This window comes from Eptesicus fuscus, chromosome 17 (genome assembly GCF_027574615.1).
Source record: "Eptesicus fuscus isolate TK198812 chromosome 17, DD_ASM_mEF_20220401, whole genome shotgun sequence".
In the NCBI taxonomy this organism is placed as follows: Eukaryota; Metazoa; Chordata; class Mammalia; order Chiroptera; family Vespertilionidae; genus Eptesicus; species Eptesicus fuscus.
The window spans coordinates 45,515,075-45,527,698 of NC_072489.1; the positions used below are offsets into that span (position 1 = coordinate 45,515,075).

The 12,624-nt window shown below is 38.1% G+C and overlaps 1 protein-coding gene across 1 annotated transcript in view; it reads right to left on the reverse strand.

Moving 5' to 3' along the window:
• Positions 1-3,617: 3,617 nt before the first annotated feature.
• CFAP43 (cilia and flagella associated protein 43) overlaps positions 3,618-12,624 on the reverse strand; it is a 94,895-nt gene continuing 85,888 nt past the window's right edge. The window contains exons 32-38 of the mRNA XM_054729222.1: positions 11,516-11,729; positions 9,848-9,960; positions 8,059-8,218; positions 7,359-7,523; positions 5,430-5,510; positions 4,194-4,347; positions 3,618-3,996 (exon numbers count right to left, since the gene is read on the reverse strand). Of these exons, the coding sequence (XP_054585197.1) occupies positions 3,830-3,996; positions 4,194-4,347; positions 5,430-5,510; positions 7,359-7,523; positions 8,059-8,218; positions 9,848-9,960; positions 11,516-11,729 (1,054 nt within the window). The 3' untranslated portion in view covers positions 3,618-3,829. The remainder of the gene's footprint in view (positions 3,997-4,193; positions 4,348-5,429; positions 5,511-7,358; positions 7,524-8,058; positions 8,219-9,847; positions 9,961-11,515; positions 11,730-12,624) is intronic.

The window sequence follows — 12,624 nt, forward strand, 5'->3', positions numbered from 1 at the left end:
TTGTGTTTCTGGCTGCCCTGTTGTACAGTGTCATCCTGGCCATGTACAGTAACCCAAGCTGGCCCATTCTTAGAGAATTTAGAACTGTGCTCAGGAGAAGAAAGCTCATTTCTTTGTGGCTGAAGCTATTGTACGTACACTTGGAAGCTGGTACACTTTCAGTCCTTCCTGGGAGCTTTCTGGATTTCTGCTTTTGGGTCCTTTTAAGGGCGAAAATAGCTTTACTTACTTTTAAAAAACCCAACGAACTTATAAAAAAGTACTTCCCTACTTGTAGACCCCCCCCCTCGTCTAGGTGCACCCCATTTTCAGCCCAGTTCCTCCCAATGACCTAACAAACGTAATATTTGGCATTGCAGGAGACCCAAGGACTGTGCTCTTGCATCCATCCTAATTGTTAGTGCTCATGACAATAAACTCGGTCACCTTCCTCCTACCTATCTTCCCCCCCAATACATAAATTCTCCCAACTTGAAAACTGCCATCGTCATTGGCTTCTGAACCAAGAGGACTGGGCTAGGCCTCACATGTGCCTTCCCTGGCCCTGGGGAACTGTGCTGTTTTGTGCCAACCAGCCTCCATCAATTGCTGCTCAACCAGAGGGCCTAAATGTAGCAGGGAAAGCGGTTTAGCTGCTGATGGTGATGACACTTGACAGCCGCTGCACTGGTAACTTAGCACATCCCCTGGAGTCACTCTTACATATTCATGTTCACTTGGGAGAACTACAGCATCAGTGGGAATCTGGTTCTAGGAGAATTGGAGAGAGTAGATGGCACAGTAATGGGCATTTCCAAGGTACTGGCTGGAGGCTGAGGGCTCTAACAGCATAGTGGGTTCTCTAGTAAGAGGGAGTAGGTTATGGAATATGGATCAGACTTATGGGAGAGTTTGGGGCATAGGGATGCCCATGAGGTGGTCCCTTTTTACAAAATCTTTTCTGTTGAATTTCACCTCCATTTAATGTATATATTACAGGCATACCTCAGAGGTATTATAAACGGCTCATTTCCAGACCACTGCAATAAAGTGAGTCATGAATTTTTTGGTTTCCCAGTGCAACTTGGCTAACTGGTACAAGTCTAGTTTTTGGCCCATCTCAGCTTTCAATATGTCTTCCTCAATAAGCTTATTCATTTCTAGCTTTATTAGGGTTATTAGTTGACCTAATTTAAATATTCTTGTGTCTCGTCTCAGGGAATAGGGAGGCCCAAGGAAAGGAACAACCAGGCAGTGGAACAGTTAGAACACAGACATTTACCCATTAAATTCACCATCTTATATGGGCATGGTTTGAGGCGCCCCAAAGTAATTACAATAGTAATATCAAAGATCACTTGCCACAGTAATGAAAAAAATTTGAAATGTGATACAGAGTCATGAATTGAGCAAATGCTATTGGAAACATGGTGCCAACAGACTTGCTTGAAGCAGTATTGCCATAAACCTTAATTTTGTTAATACTCACCTGAGAATATTTTTTCCATTGATTTTTAGACAGTAGAAGGGAGGGGGAGAGACAGAAGAAACATTGACATGAGAGAGACACATCAATTGGTTGCCTCCTGCAATGCCTCAACCAGGGCGGGGCCAGGGATGGAGCTTGTAACTGTGCCCTTGACTGGAATCAAATTCAGTACCCTTCAGTCCCCCAGCTGACGCTCTATCCACTGAGCTAAACCAGCTAGGGCCTGAATAACATTTTTATTCAGAAAAATGAAAGTGAACACTTAGCACTTGCTTTGCGTCAGCTTAAAAAGTATGTTAATAACTCATTCGAGTATTACAATGATCAACATCACAATTTTTAAGACAAGGAAATTTAAGATCAAGTAGTTATTTAAAAACTAGTTATTTAAAATTAGTGCCTGAGCCAGGATCTGAAACCAGGCAAATCAGTACCAGAGCCCTCTTCTTAAGTGCTATGCTTAAAGCCATGCTATGTTTGACCCAGTTCATTACATTGCTTTTAAATAATATAGATAATATTTTAAAGGGCTATAAAATATGAATATAATTGCTGTTAGTTCAGCAGAAGCTGAGAAGAATCAGTACCATGGACAGTGTCAAAAGTAGGTTGGGGTGCATGACCCATGTACCCTTCCATAGCCAATCCCCCAAACTGGAGGATACTTCCTCTTGAAAAGTTCTGCTATTAGAATATAGTCGGGGGGGGGGGGTGATACGAGGTTCCTGTTAACTTCCACTCTATACTTGTCTCAAAGCTGTGGCATTCAAGCAAAAAGCATTGCCAGTCACCCAGGGCGGCTACTAAGAAATAGAAACCACACAGCCTGTTTGGTTTGTTAAGACCTTGGAATTCACAGAGCATTATCCAGTGAAATTTATGGCATTGACTATTAGCAAATGGAGCCTGCAGACAGTTAATTTAGGTGACATGGAATTTATATCACCAGTGGGGGAAGGGGGGAGACTAGTACCATATTTTCCGGCGTATAAGACAACTTTTTAACCCAGGAAAATCTTCTATACGCCCAGTCATCTTATACGCCGGAAAATACGGTATATCCATGATTGATTCCAACTGACAGGACAGAGAACTGTCAATCCTATCTTAGGTACAAGGTATTTGTATTCTTCACACACTTACCCACACTTGGGTCCATGTTCCCATGCCCCTACCCACAATCCCCTTGTCAGATAATTTTGAAGGACTTTAGATATAGGAAATGTTACCAATGGCACTTCCCTGCTGAATCAGAAAAAAACTGACTACTTCAGGAGTAATTCTATTACTAAGGGAATTCATAAAAATGTTGGTCATATTATTTCTCTTACCATTCCCATCTAGTATTGATCAGTGTGTGGGTGATCAATTATAGTATTATTCCTGGCAATTTCTAAATAAATTTTAAATCTCCTAAATACTTTTTTCTAAATAGGCTTTATAGTAGCTCTCTTGCTTTACCTATACCAGTATACATTGGACATGGCGTTGCAGATTAAAATTAGCAATTAATTCACAAATTGCAGAACAATGAGACATTGACATCACTTGAAGATTGTGGTCAGTGTTCCATATGGTATCATCTTAGAATGCAGCACTCCACTGGCTATAGAAGAGCAAAGCAGTTTCTGACCAATTAATCTCATTATCTCATTCTCATCTGCATGAACATAGCAATAAACTTTTCATGGAAATAAAATTTTTTTTTCTGTTTGCTAAACAATTGGGTAGGACACAAAATTGAATTCTGTTACAATGAACATAACATGTAGAAGATTACTAGTATGTTATTTACAAAAATATGTCATAATTTATGAATAATTTAGGGCTTGATAAAAGTAAATAGTGGACCATGTTCTCATTGCTAGAACAAAGAATAATCTTAAATGTTCTGGCAATTTTTTTTTTCTGACTATAGAAGAAATGCTTATTGAGGAAAACTTAGGAAACATAGAAAAGTATAAAAATCACCCATAGTTTCATCATAACTTCAGGTAATTCATAAAATTAGAAATGTCACTTGTGGCTAAAAATAACTTCCTGTTGTCTTTAGGACTTTCTATGCTATCACTGTGAAAATAATTTTTGATAAATTTGAAATGAAATAAAATAGCTCTTGAATACTGAGTAAAAATCTTGTTCATTCTTGAAAACAATAATTCATAATATTTTATATATTTATGTATGCATGACAAACATTTTTATAATTATTAAGGCTAAAATTAAATAATTTGCTATTAAACTATGCAACTGAGAAGAGGCTTCACTTAAATTTCCTGATATGAAAGAACAAAAAATCATTTAATCAAATTAAATTATTTTTAAATGATTGATTTGGTCTTGTGTTTCCCACCCGTATTTTTACATTTGAATAAGAGCAGGATATGTTTTCAGCCTTAATCTTTCAACTTCAGCTTGCAGTACTAAAATCTGTTCAGCTTGTTCTTTTGAAATATGTGTTAACTTTTGTTGGTCCATCATGTTTTCATATTGTCCTTTGGCAATTTTTTCAAAAGTCAGTTGAGACCCTATCCCAAAAATGAAGAAGAAAAAAAAATTAGTTGGGTTATTTTCTATACTTTCAAATATAATAATAGCATACAGAATCAATTAAAAACATAGAAAGAATGCTGGTAGCTTTATAACAACTGTACAGATTTCAGGAACACTGGTTTACTTTAAAAAAAAAAACCCTACACTTGAGTAAAGACATAAAAAAGCTTACCCATGGCATTAGAGATGTCTTTTCTCTCTGAGACAGCCACCAATTCTTCTTGTAAATTGCAGCTTAGACTATAATTTGCTACATCTTTTTGATTGCTGACCTTTCCCAGTTTCTTTAGTAGTTTTTTACGGTTTTCCACGTTCTTTTTATGGGTCTGAAATTTTTGTTCCCATGAAGATCCACAAAAATAATTTTGAAAAATATATTTTATAAAGACATTATTCTTAAAATTTATTATCATCATTAAGATATTATCTGGTCACCATATATTTAGTGCTTATAATAGTGCCTGAACATAGTAGGTACTTAAATTATTTGTTGAAAGAAGGAATTGTGCACTACCACATTTTAGAAGATCTTGTATATTCTTAAGAATGAGATAAGATTAAAACATGTAGACTTGAGATTACTTTGTTTTCATTTTCTACTAGAGGCCTGGTGCACGAAATTCGTGCACAGGAGTGGGGAGTCCCTCAGCCCATCCTGTACCCTCTTGCAATCCAGGACCTCTTGGGGGATGTCCAACTGCCGGTTTAGGCCCAATTTCACAGGGATAGGGCCTAAACCGGCAGTCAGACATCCCTCTTGCAATCTGGGACTGCTGGCTCCTAACTGCTCGCCTGCCTGTCTGCCTGATTGCCCCTAACCCCTCTGTCTGCCTGCCTGATCGCCCCCAACCCCTCTGCCTGCCTGCCTGATTGCCTCCAACTGCTCGCCTGCCTGCCTGCCTCATTGTCCTTAACCACCTCTGCCTGCCTGCCTCATTGCCCCTAACCGCCTCTGCCTCAGCCCCTGCCATTGTGGCTTCCTCTGGAAGGACGTCCAGAAGGTCTTTCGGCTGTCCAGTCTAACTAGCTTATTATACTTTTATTATTATAGATGTGCTGCACAATCAAAACAGCATTTGTTAGGCAGTTATGAAAAATACCTTTATAATGCCAAGAAAAGTCTATCAACATTTCTATTTTACAAATCATAAACTAATGTGAAATAGGAAATTCATGTACACTCAGATATGTCCCAAGGGGTTAATTCTAATATTAAAAGAAGTGCTTCATTTATCAGACTTGTTATGGTTGCAAAGACACTATTCAAGGACCTCTAATAACATCCTGATATCAGTAAAGGACCTCAATTTTGTTAGGTTTTGTTTGAATTCATGATTTGGAACACTATTACTTTGTTCAAATGATCACGACTGTTGGCATTATAATGATCAATATCTTTGAGACTTACCTTATCTATAACAGCAATAGTTTGCTCCATTATTCCAATTTGAATGGCAACCAGAGTCTCATAGTTTGGTTCACTTAGGTACTTTGAGAGAAGAAAAAAAAACCTCACAATAAACATAAGAACATTTTCCCCTATTTCTTTCAATAGATAACTTTAAGATTATCTTAGTTTTAGAAGTTATTATTTTCATAAAAATTATACATCTAAGTTAAGTCACTCGACTTTTGTGCTATAATATTTACTTGTATTTAGCCACTGAAATGCTCACCTATACACTAATGATTACAAATGCCTAGAGTTGTTTTCTCATTCATTCTTCAAGTCACTAAATATTATCTTATTTGAGTCCCACATTAACTGTGTTCTCGTTATAAACACCGAGGGAAATACAAAGATAAATAACATGACCTACCATTGAGAAAAAGAGAACATGCAGACTTGATTAGTTGCCAAGAAATATATAAAATGACTGCAAATTCAAAGATTGAGTTGGGATGTGGTTTCGCTGGACTTGGGGAAATCAAAAGGCTTCATGGAAGACGTGGCATTTAAGCTAGACTTTGAAAAATAGACTTGGAATGTGAAAATAATGAGGAAAGATATTCTAGGGCAGTGATGGCGAACCTATGACACGCGTGTCAGCACTGACACGCGTAGCCATTTCTGATGACACGCGGCTGCATGCTGAGGATGAAACATTTGCTGCTCCTGAGGATGAAACATTTGCGACTATAGTCTTGGAGTTAGTTTTTTCCTCAAAGTGACACACTACCCGGGTTATGCTCAGTTTTTTGGCGAAGTTTGACACACCAAGCTCAAAAGGTTGCCCATCACGGTTCTAGGGAGAACTGGTAATAAGCAAAGGCACAGAGATAGAATCCTAGATAACAGTAATCAGTTTGGTTTGAGAATACTGACGTATGATAGGATCTTGGAATGAATTTGAAAAGCAAGGTTGAATGATACTGAACATCCACCTAAGGATTTCATAATTCATTTGCCAGGTAAGACGTGGCAGTTGAAATATGTTTGAGCAGAATATGAATATCAACCTGACAGTAGTATATAGTATAGATTAGATAAGAGAAAGGGTCAAGGTCAAGAGACCAGTTAGGAGATTATTATAAAATACCTAGTCTAAATCATTGAAAAGGAAGTTGTGAGCTAGGGTAAAGGCAGTGGGGATAGATAATGAAGGAATACATAAATAAACTAGGCAATACATGGAAGGCAAGGCAAAGAGGGTAATCAAAGATGACTACAACTTTAAGCCTGAGTGAGTGACTAAAAACACACCACAGAAGCAATTTAAGAAGAGTTGCTATTGGGAGGTGTGAAATAAAGAAATAGAGTTTGAGGGAGGTCAGGGCCAGAGAGCTTGGATTGGAATTGGAATTGAACTGGAAACCAGAGAGCTTGGATTAGTCTTTTAAAAGTAATCAATGAAGTTAGAAAAACAGAATCCATCAAAGGAGAAGGCATGGAAAGAAACACAAGCAGAGCTAAGGGCAGAGTCTTAAAAAATAGGTATATTCAAGAGTTAGAAGCAAAAGAGAAATCAGTAAAAGGGGCAAAGTGGTTTGACATGTTGGAAGCAAAAAAGGAGAAAACGGGGATGATAAAAGCTACAGAAATGGGCAATCAAGAGAGTCAAATGCTATAGAGAGTTGAAGGATGTTGATGACTGGGAAAATGACCACTGGATTTGACAAGTAGGAAATCCTCGGTGAACTACAAGATAGAGCTGTACAACAGAATGGATCACAAAGAACCCAAGGCAGTAAATGTAAATTACTGAAAGGAAAGACAGATTTTGTAGACACACTATGAAATACTTCTGGCTTCGAATATGCTTTATATCACTGAGGCTTTTTATTAAGAACTGGTTGAATGAAATTAAAATTATATAGTGGGGCAGGGAGAGCTTACCTTTTGACGTTCTCTTGAAAAAAACAGCATTTGAATATCCCAAGCCCTCTGATTTAGATCTTCCATTTCCATCTCCATTTTCTTATGTTCCCACTCAATCTGAAATATTCCTTTGTGGATATCTTTACTTTCCATCATGCTAGCAACTTTCTTATGCCCTTGAGTCTTAAAAAGAAAGGTATATTCCGATATTCATATAATATGATTTTACACAAATAGAGAATATTTGAAGCTGTATTCTATAATTGGAAAACCTGGATCACAGAAATAATTGTGTCTGTTTAAAAATATAGCAAAAATTAAAAAATTACTTCTTGGGCAAAATCTGATCCCTATAAAGCATGGTAGTTACTAAACAGAAGGAATTATAGGATAAATTTGAATGATATAGCCGATTTATATGCCAATGCTTAGATAGGCCAATCACCAATCTCCCAATCTGTATGCATTTGTAGCCTGGTTCTCTGACCTGCTTCCTGATGCAATAGATAAACTGTTGAAAACCAAGATTAAGAAAAAGTCTCAAAGGCAGACACATTACATTGAGGGGAACAAATATTTTTTAAAAAATGTAGTATGTAACATGTCAAAAACTTTGTAAGCTAGAGAAAATAAACACCTTTGTCATAAAAATGGAAGAATAAAAAGTATTTAATACAGTAGGTAATATGTTGTTTTCTCTTTAAAAAATAATAATTACCCGAATCACGGCATTCAGGTCTTCAATGATGGTCTTGTTGATGAGAATGGCGTCAGCATATTCCAGCAATAACTGGAAATTCTCCAGTTCTACTTGTCCTTGTTTAAGGAGAATTTGGATGGTCAAATTCAACTGGAATTTAACTTTCTCTTCCTGTAATCTAAATTGAAAAAGACTTCAAAGTAAGTAGTTATAATGTATTTATATTTCAAATTTCACCTATTATCTGAGAATATCCAAACTTAAATGTCCTTCAGCTGAAGGAAAACATGCTGGAAATTAATGTGGAAAATATATTCCCAATAATGAGCTTTCCCAGAGGTCTCCATGATACCTCTTCTTATTAATATGGATCACACTTGGGCTGCTCAAAGAATGGTAGGGACAGAAATATATTCATAAAGTTTCACTTTATGATTATAAAAGATTAATATAATTGTGATCATAAGTTGAAGAAAATAGAAATGCTACCAAATAATAAATCTATTGATGTTTTGACTATGTATTGACTTCTGATGATATATTAACAATGTTTAATCTATCTGCTACTTATCAAATCCATTTCTAGGTAACTCATATTTCTCCTTATAACCTAGATCTTAAAATGACATGTCAATATGGCTGTAAATATAGCCAAAAGTAAAGCAAGGACAAAGCTCTATCTCCACACTCAGCAAAATACAACAAGTTCCCCTAAAGAAAAATATATTAGCTGATTAGGTGACTAAATGGAAAATTCTTAAATATCTGCTTAATTTTCCACACAGTTGTTTGTGTGGCTTGAGCCCAAAATTACTGATCAGCAAAAACTAATTCTTTGTGTGTGTTTTTTTTTTGTGGAAGGAGATGAAAAAATACGAAATTTTCCCCAAAAGTTACCTCTCCTACCTAATAAAAGAGTAATATGCAAATTGACCATCACTCCAACACACAATATGGCTGCCCCCATATGGTCAAAGATGGCTATCCCCATGTGGACACAAGATGGCCAGCAGGGGAGGACAGTTGGAAGGGACCAGGCCTGCAAAGGAGGGCAGTTGGGGGCGATCAAGCCTGCAGGGGAGGGCAGTTAGGGGTGACCAGGCCGGCAGAGGAGGGAAGATGGGGGCAACCGGGCCTGCAGGGAAGGGCAGTTGCAGGGGACCCAGGCCTGCAGGGGAGAGCAGTTGGGAGGAACCAGGCCTGCAGGGGAGGGCAGTTAGGGGTGACCAGGCCTGCAGGGGAGGGCAGTTAGGGGTGATCAGGCCTGCAGGGGAGGGCAGTTAGGGGCAATCAGGCTGGCAGGGGAGCAGTTAAGCATCAATCAGGCTGGCAGGGGAGTGGTTAGGGGGTGATCAGGCTGGCAGGCAGAGCAGTTAGGGGCAATCAGGAAGGCAAGCAGTTGGGAGCCAGCAGTCCTGGATTGTGAGAGGGATGTCCGATTGCCCGTTTAGACCCGATCCTACCAGTATTAGGCCTAAACGGGCAGTCAGACATCCCTCGAGGGGTTCCAGATTGGAGAGGGTGCAGGCTGAGCTGAGGGACACACACACCCCCATGCACGAATTTCGTGCACCGGGCCTCTAGTTTGTTATAATAGCAATGGAACATGTTGGCAAGTTCCATTCTGAAATAAGGTATTATATAACAAAATGCACTTTTTCAGAGAAATTCTGAAGCTCAAGGAGATAGATAAGTCTCTGACAGCTGTAAGCCAATGTGCAGGCATTCTTCCCCCAGGATAACAGAAGCTAACTTAGCCCTAGCTTAGACTTTGAATAAATGAACATGAATGAAAGGTTGGATTTACAGAATGAGTTCATGGGACACTTTTTCAATTTCCTCTTGCACCTTCTCATCCTCATCAACTCTCTTCCGGAGGAAAGCCATCATTTCCACTAAACCAGCTGCTTTTTGCTTTACCTGAAGAAACCAAGCAACAAACATCTCAGAACATATGGAGCTTTAGAAATAAAAGCAAACAAAAATTTAAAGAATTTTAGAAAACAGACATCTTTTAACTTTGTTACAAAACCATAACAAACCCATCTTTCTAAGAGATTAATAAAAAATTAAATCCCTGCCATAAGTAATACTACAACATTTCTAAAACTGCCCTAACTGGTTTGGCTCAGTGGATAGAGCATCGGGCTGCGGACCCAAGGGTCCAGGGTTCGATTCCGGTCAAGGGCATGTACCTTGGTTGTGGGCACATACCCGGTAGGGAGTGTGCAGGAGGCAGCTGATCAATGTTTCTCTCTCATCGATATTTCTAACTCTCTGTCCCTCTCCCTTCCTCTCTGTAAAAAATCAGTAAAATATATTTTAAAAAATATTTCTAAAACTTATATGGCATACCCCATGAATAATTTGAAAAGTATCAAATATTACTCTTGCTGAAAATCAAATATGCAAGCAATAGAATTTTTCTTATATCTTATTTTAACATTTGTTTTCATCACCTTAGGTAAAATGATAAAATCATAGATACTTTATAAAAATAGGCCAACCTGTGGCACTGAATTTAGGGAATTTGGGGGAGGGGAGGGAGGAGGTGGTCAAGAAGCAACAAGAGGAAGGATTCTCTTTCCAATTAAACACACTCTCAACTTTTTACCCTTTGCTACATTTTATATTTTATTGACTTCAGAGAGGAAGGGAGAGGGAGAGAGAGAAACATCAATGATGAGAGACAATCATTGATAGGCTGCTTCCTGCATGCTCCAAACTGGGGATTGAGCCCATAACCCAGGCATATGCCCTGACTGGGAATGGAACTGTGACCTCCTGGTTAATAGGTCAGCACTCAATCACTGAGCCACACTGGCTGGGTTACATTTAAAAAAATATTCTAGCAAAACTATAAAGTTGTTTCTGGTGAAATATAATTCTAATCTATGCAAAAAGAGGTAAGGACTACTCAAGATCAAGGCAGAGAGGAGTAGGGAAGTTATGTTTATAACTGTGGTATCCAAGAGAAATATAATATGAGCCATAAATGCAAGCCACATATGTAATTTAAAATTTTGTAGTAGCCACTTTATGAAAAATGCCATTAAACAGGTAAAATTAATTTTACTAATATATTTTATTTAACACAATATATCCAAAATATTAACATTTCAACCTGTAATAAATATAAAAATATTGAGACATTTACTATTATTTTTTCATTATTTTAAGTTTTCTAAATCTGTGTGTATTCTTCACCTACAGCATGTCTCACTTAGGACTAGCCATATTTATTTCAAGTAAACAATAACTACATGCAGTGTGGGTCTACACAGGTGCAGACCTATACTTAGCCCTCAGTAACTATGGTTAATATTTTACTTCATTATTATTCTTATTAATATTACTAATACTACCCTAGCAAGAAAACCTAAACAATTAGATTTTTCTGGGAGTACTGACCACCATAACCTATATGTTTTATATTAGTGCACTAAATGAAAGGAAATAAAATGCTGTTATATACTTTTTGTTCGTTTTCCACTTTCATTCGTCTGGTCACACAGAAATGATTCCAGACCAAGGGGTCCACGCCTTCTGGCATGTTATTAATATTGTCCAAGTCATCCATGGCTTTCATTAACTGAGCAAGGGCATCTTTATTCAATTTCCCAGATCCTGGTCGTTCTCCAAAAGGAACAAGAGTGGCCGATTCCGAGTGCGTTTTCGGTTTGTGAATCCTGGTATTATCAATAAAAGCCCATCAACCTTTCATATTCTCACACATACAAAAAAAAAAATCAATGTTAAATAATATGATCCTTAGCATAGGTATGACATTGCATGACACTTTCCTTTGGCACTTGAAGTCAGATTATTCCAAAGAGAAAAGCACCCTCTTTGACCTGTTTCCATATTCTCTGGATCCCAGACATGACCTTAGCTAAACTACAGATGTTCCCTAACTGTTGTTAGCACTGGCAAATTTACCTGGATCACAGAATGTCTCCCTTCTTGAAGCAGAGATAAAGAGTGGCCGGGACAAGCAAAATCCACAGGAGTTCATTACCAATGAACCAACTTTACAAGAAATGTTAAATGGTCTTCTTTAAGCAGTAAAGGAAAGGTCATAACCAGAAATAAGAAAATACGAGAATTGAAAAAATACACCCTTCTTGGTATTTTAAGCTGGCAGGTGAAGGCCCAGGAGAAGGGTGGGTGTTCCCTTGTCCTGTGCCATGTCCTCTGCAGGTATCCTTTTTGCAGGTGAGTAGCTTAGACTATGTTTCGATACGTACACAACTCGAGAAGAGCCTCTTTTATCGACATTAATAGATTAGTTTTGTTCCCCTGCGCTGTGGCTGGGAAGGGAGTTCACTATCAAATGCTTTACAATACACCATGACATGAATATTGTTATTCTGTTTCTCTAGATGAGGGAAGCGAGGCTCTGGGAGAAGCTATTGGTCCCAGGGCACAGGACGGATCTGATGGTCAAGTTAGGATTTAAGGCTAATTCTGTTTGGCAATAAAACTTACACTATTCCCACTGCTGCTTCCCAATATATGAGAGCTTTCACGACTTTCTTCACAAGGCTTATTATAACACATTACTTTAAAAATAGGGAAATCAAG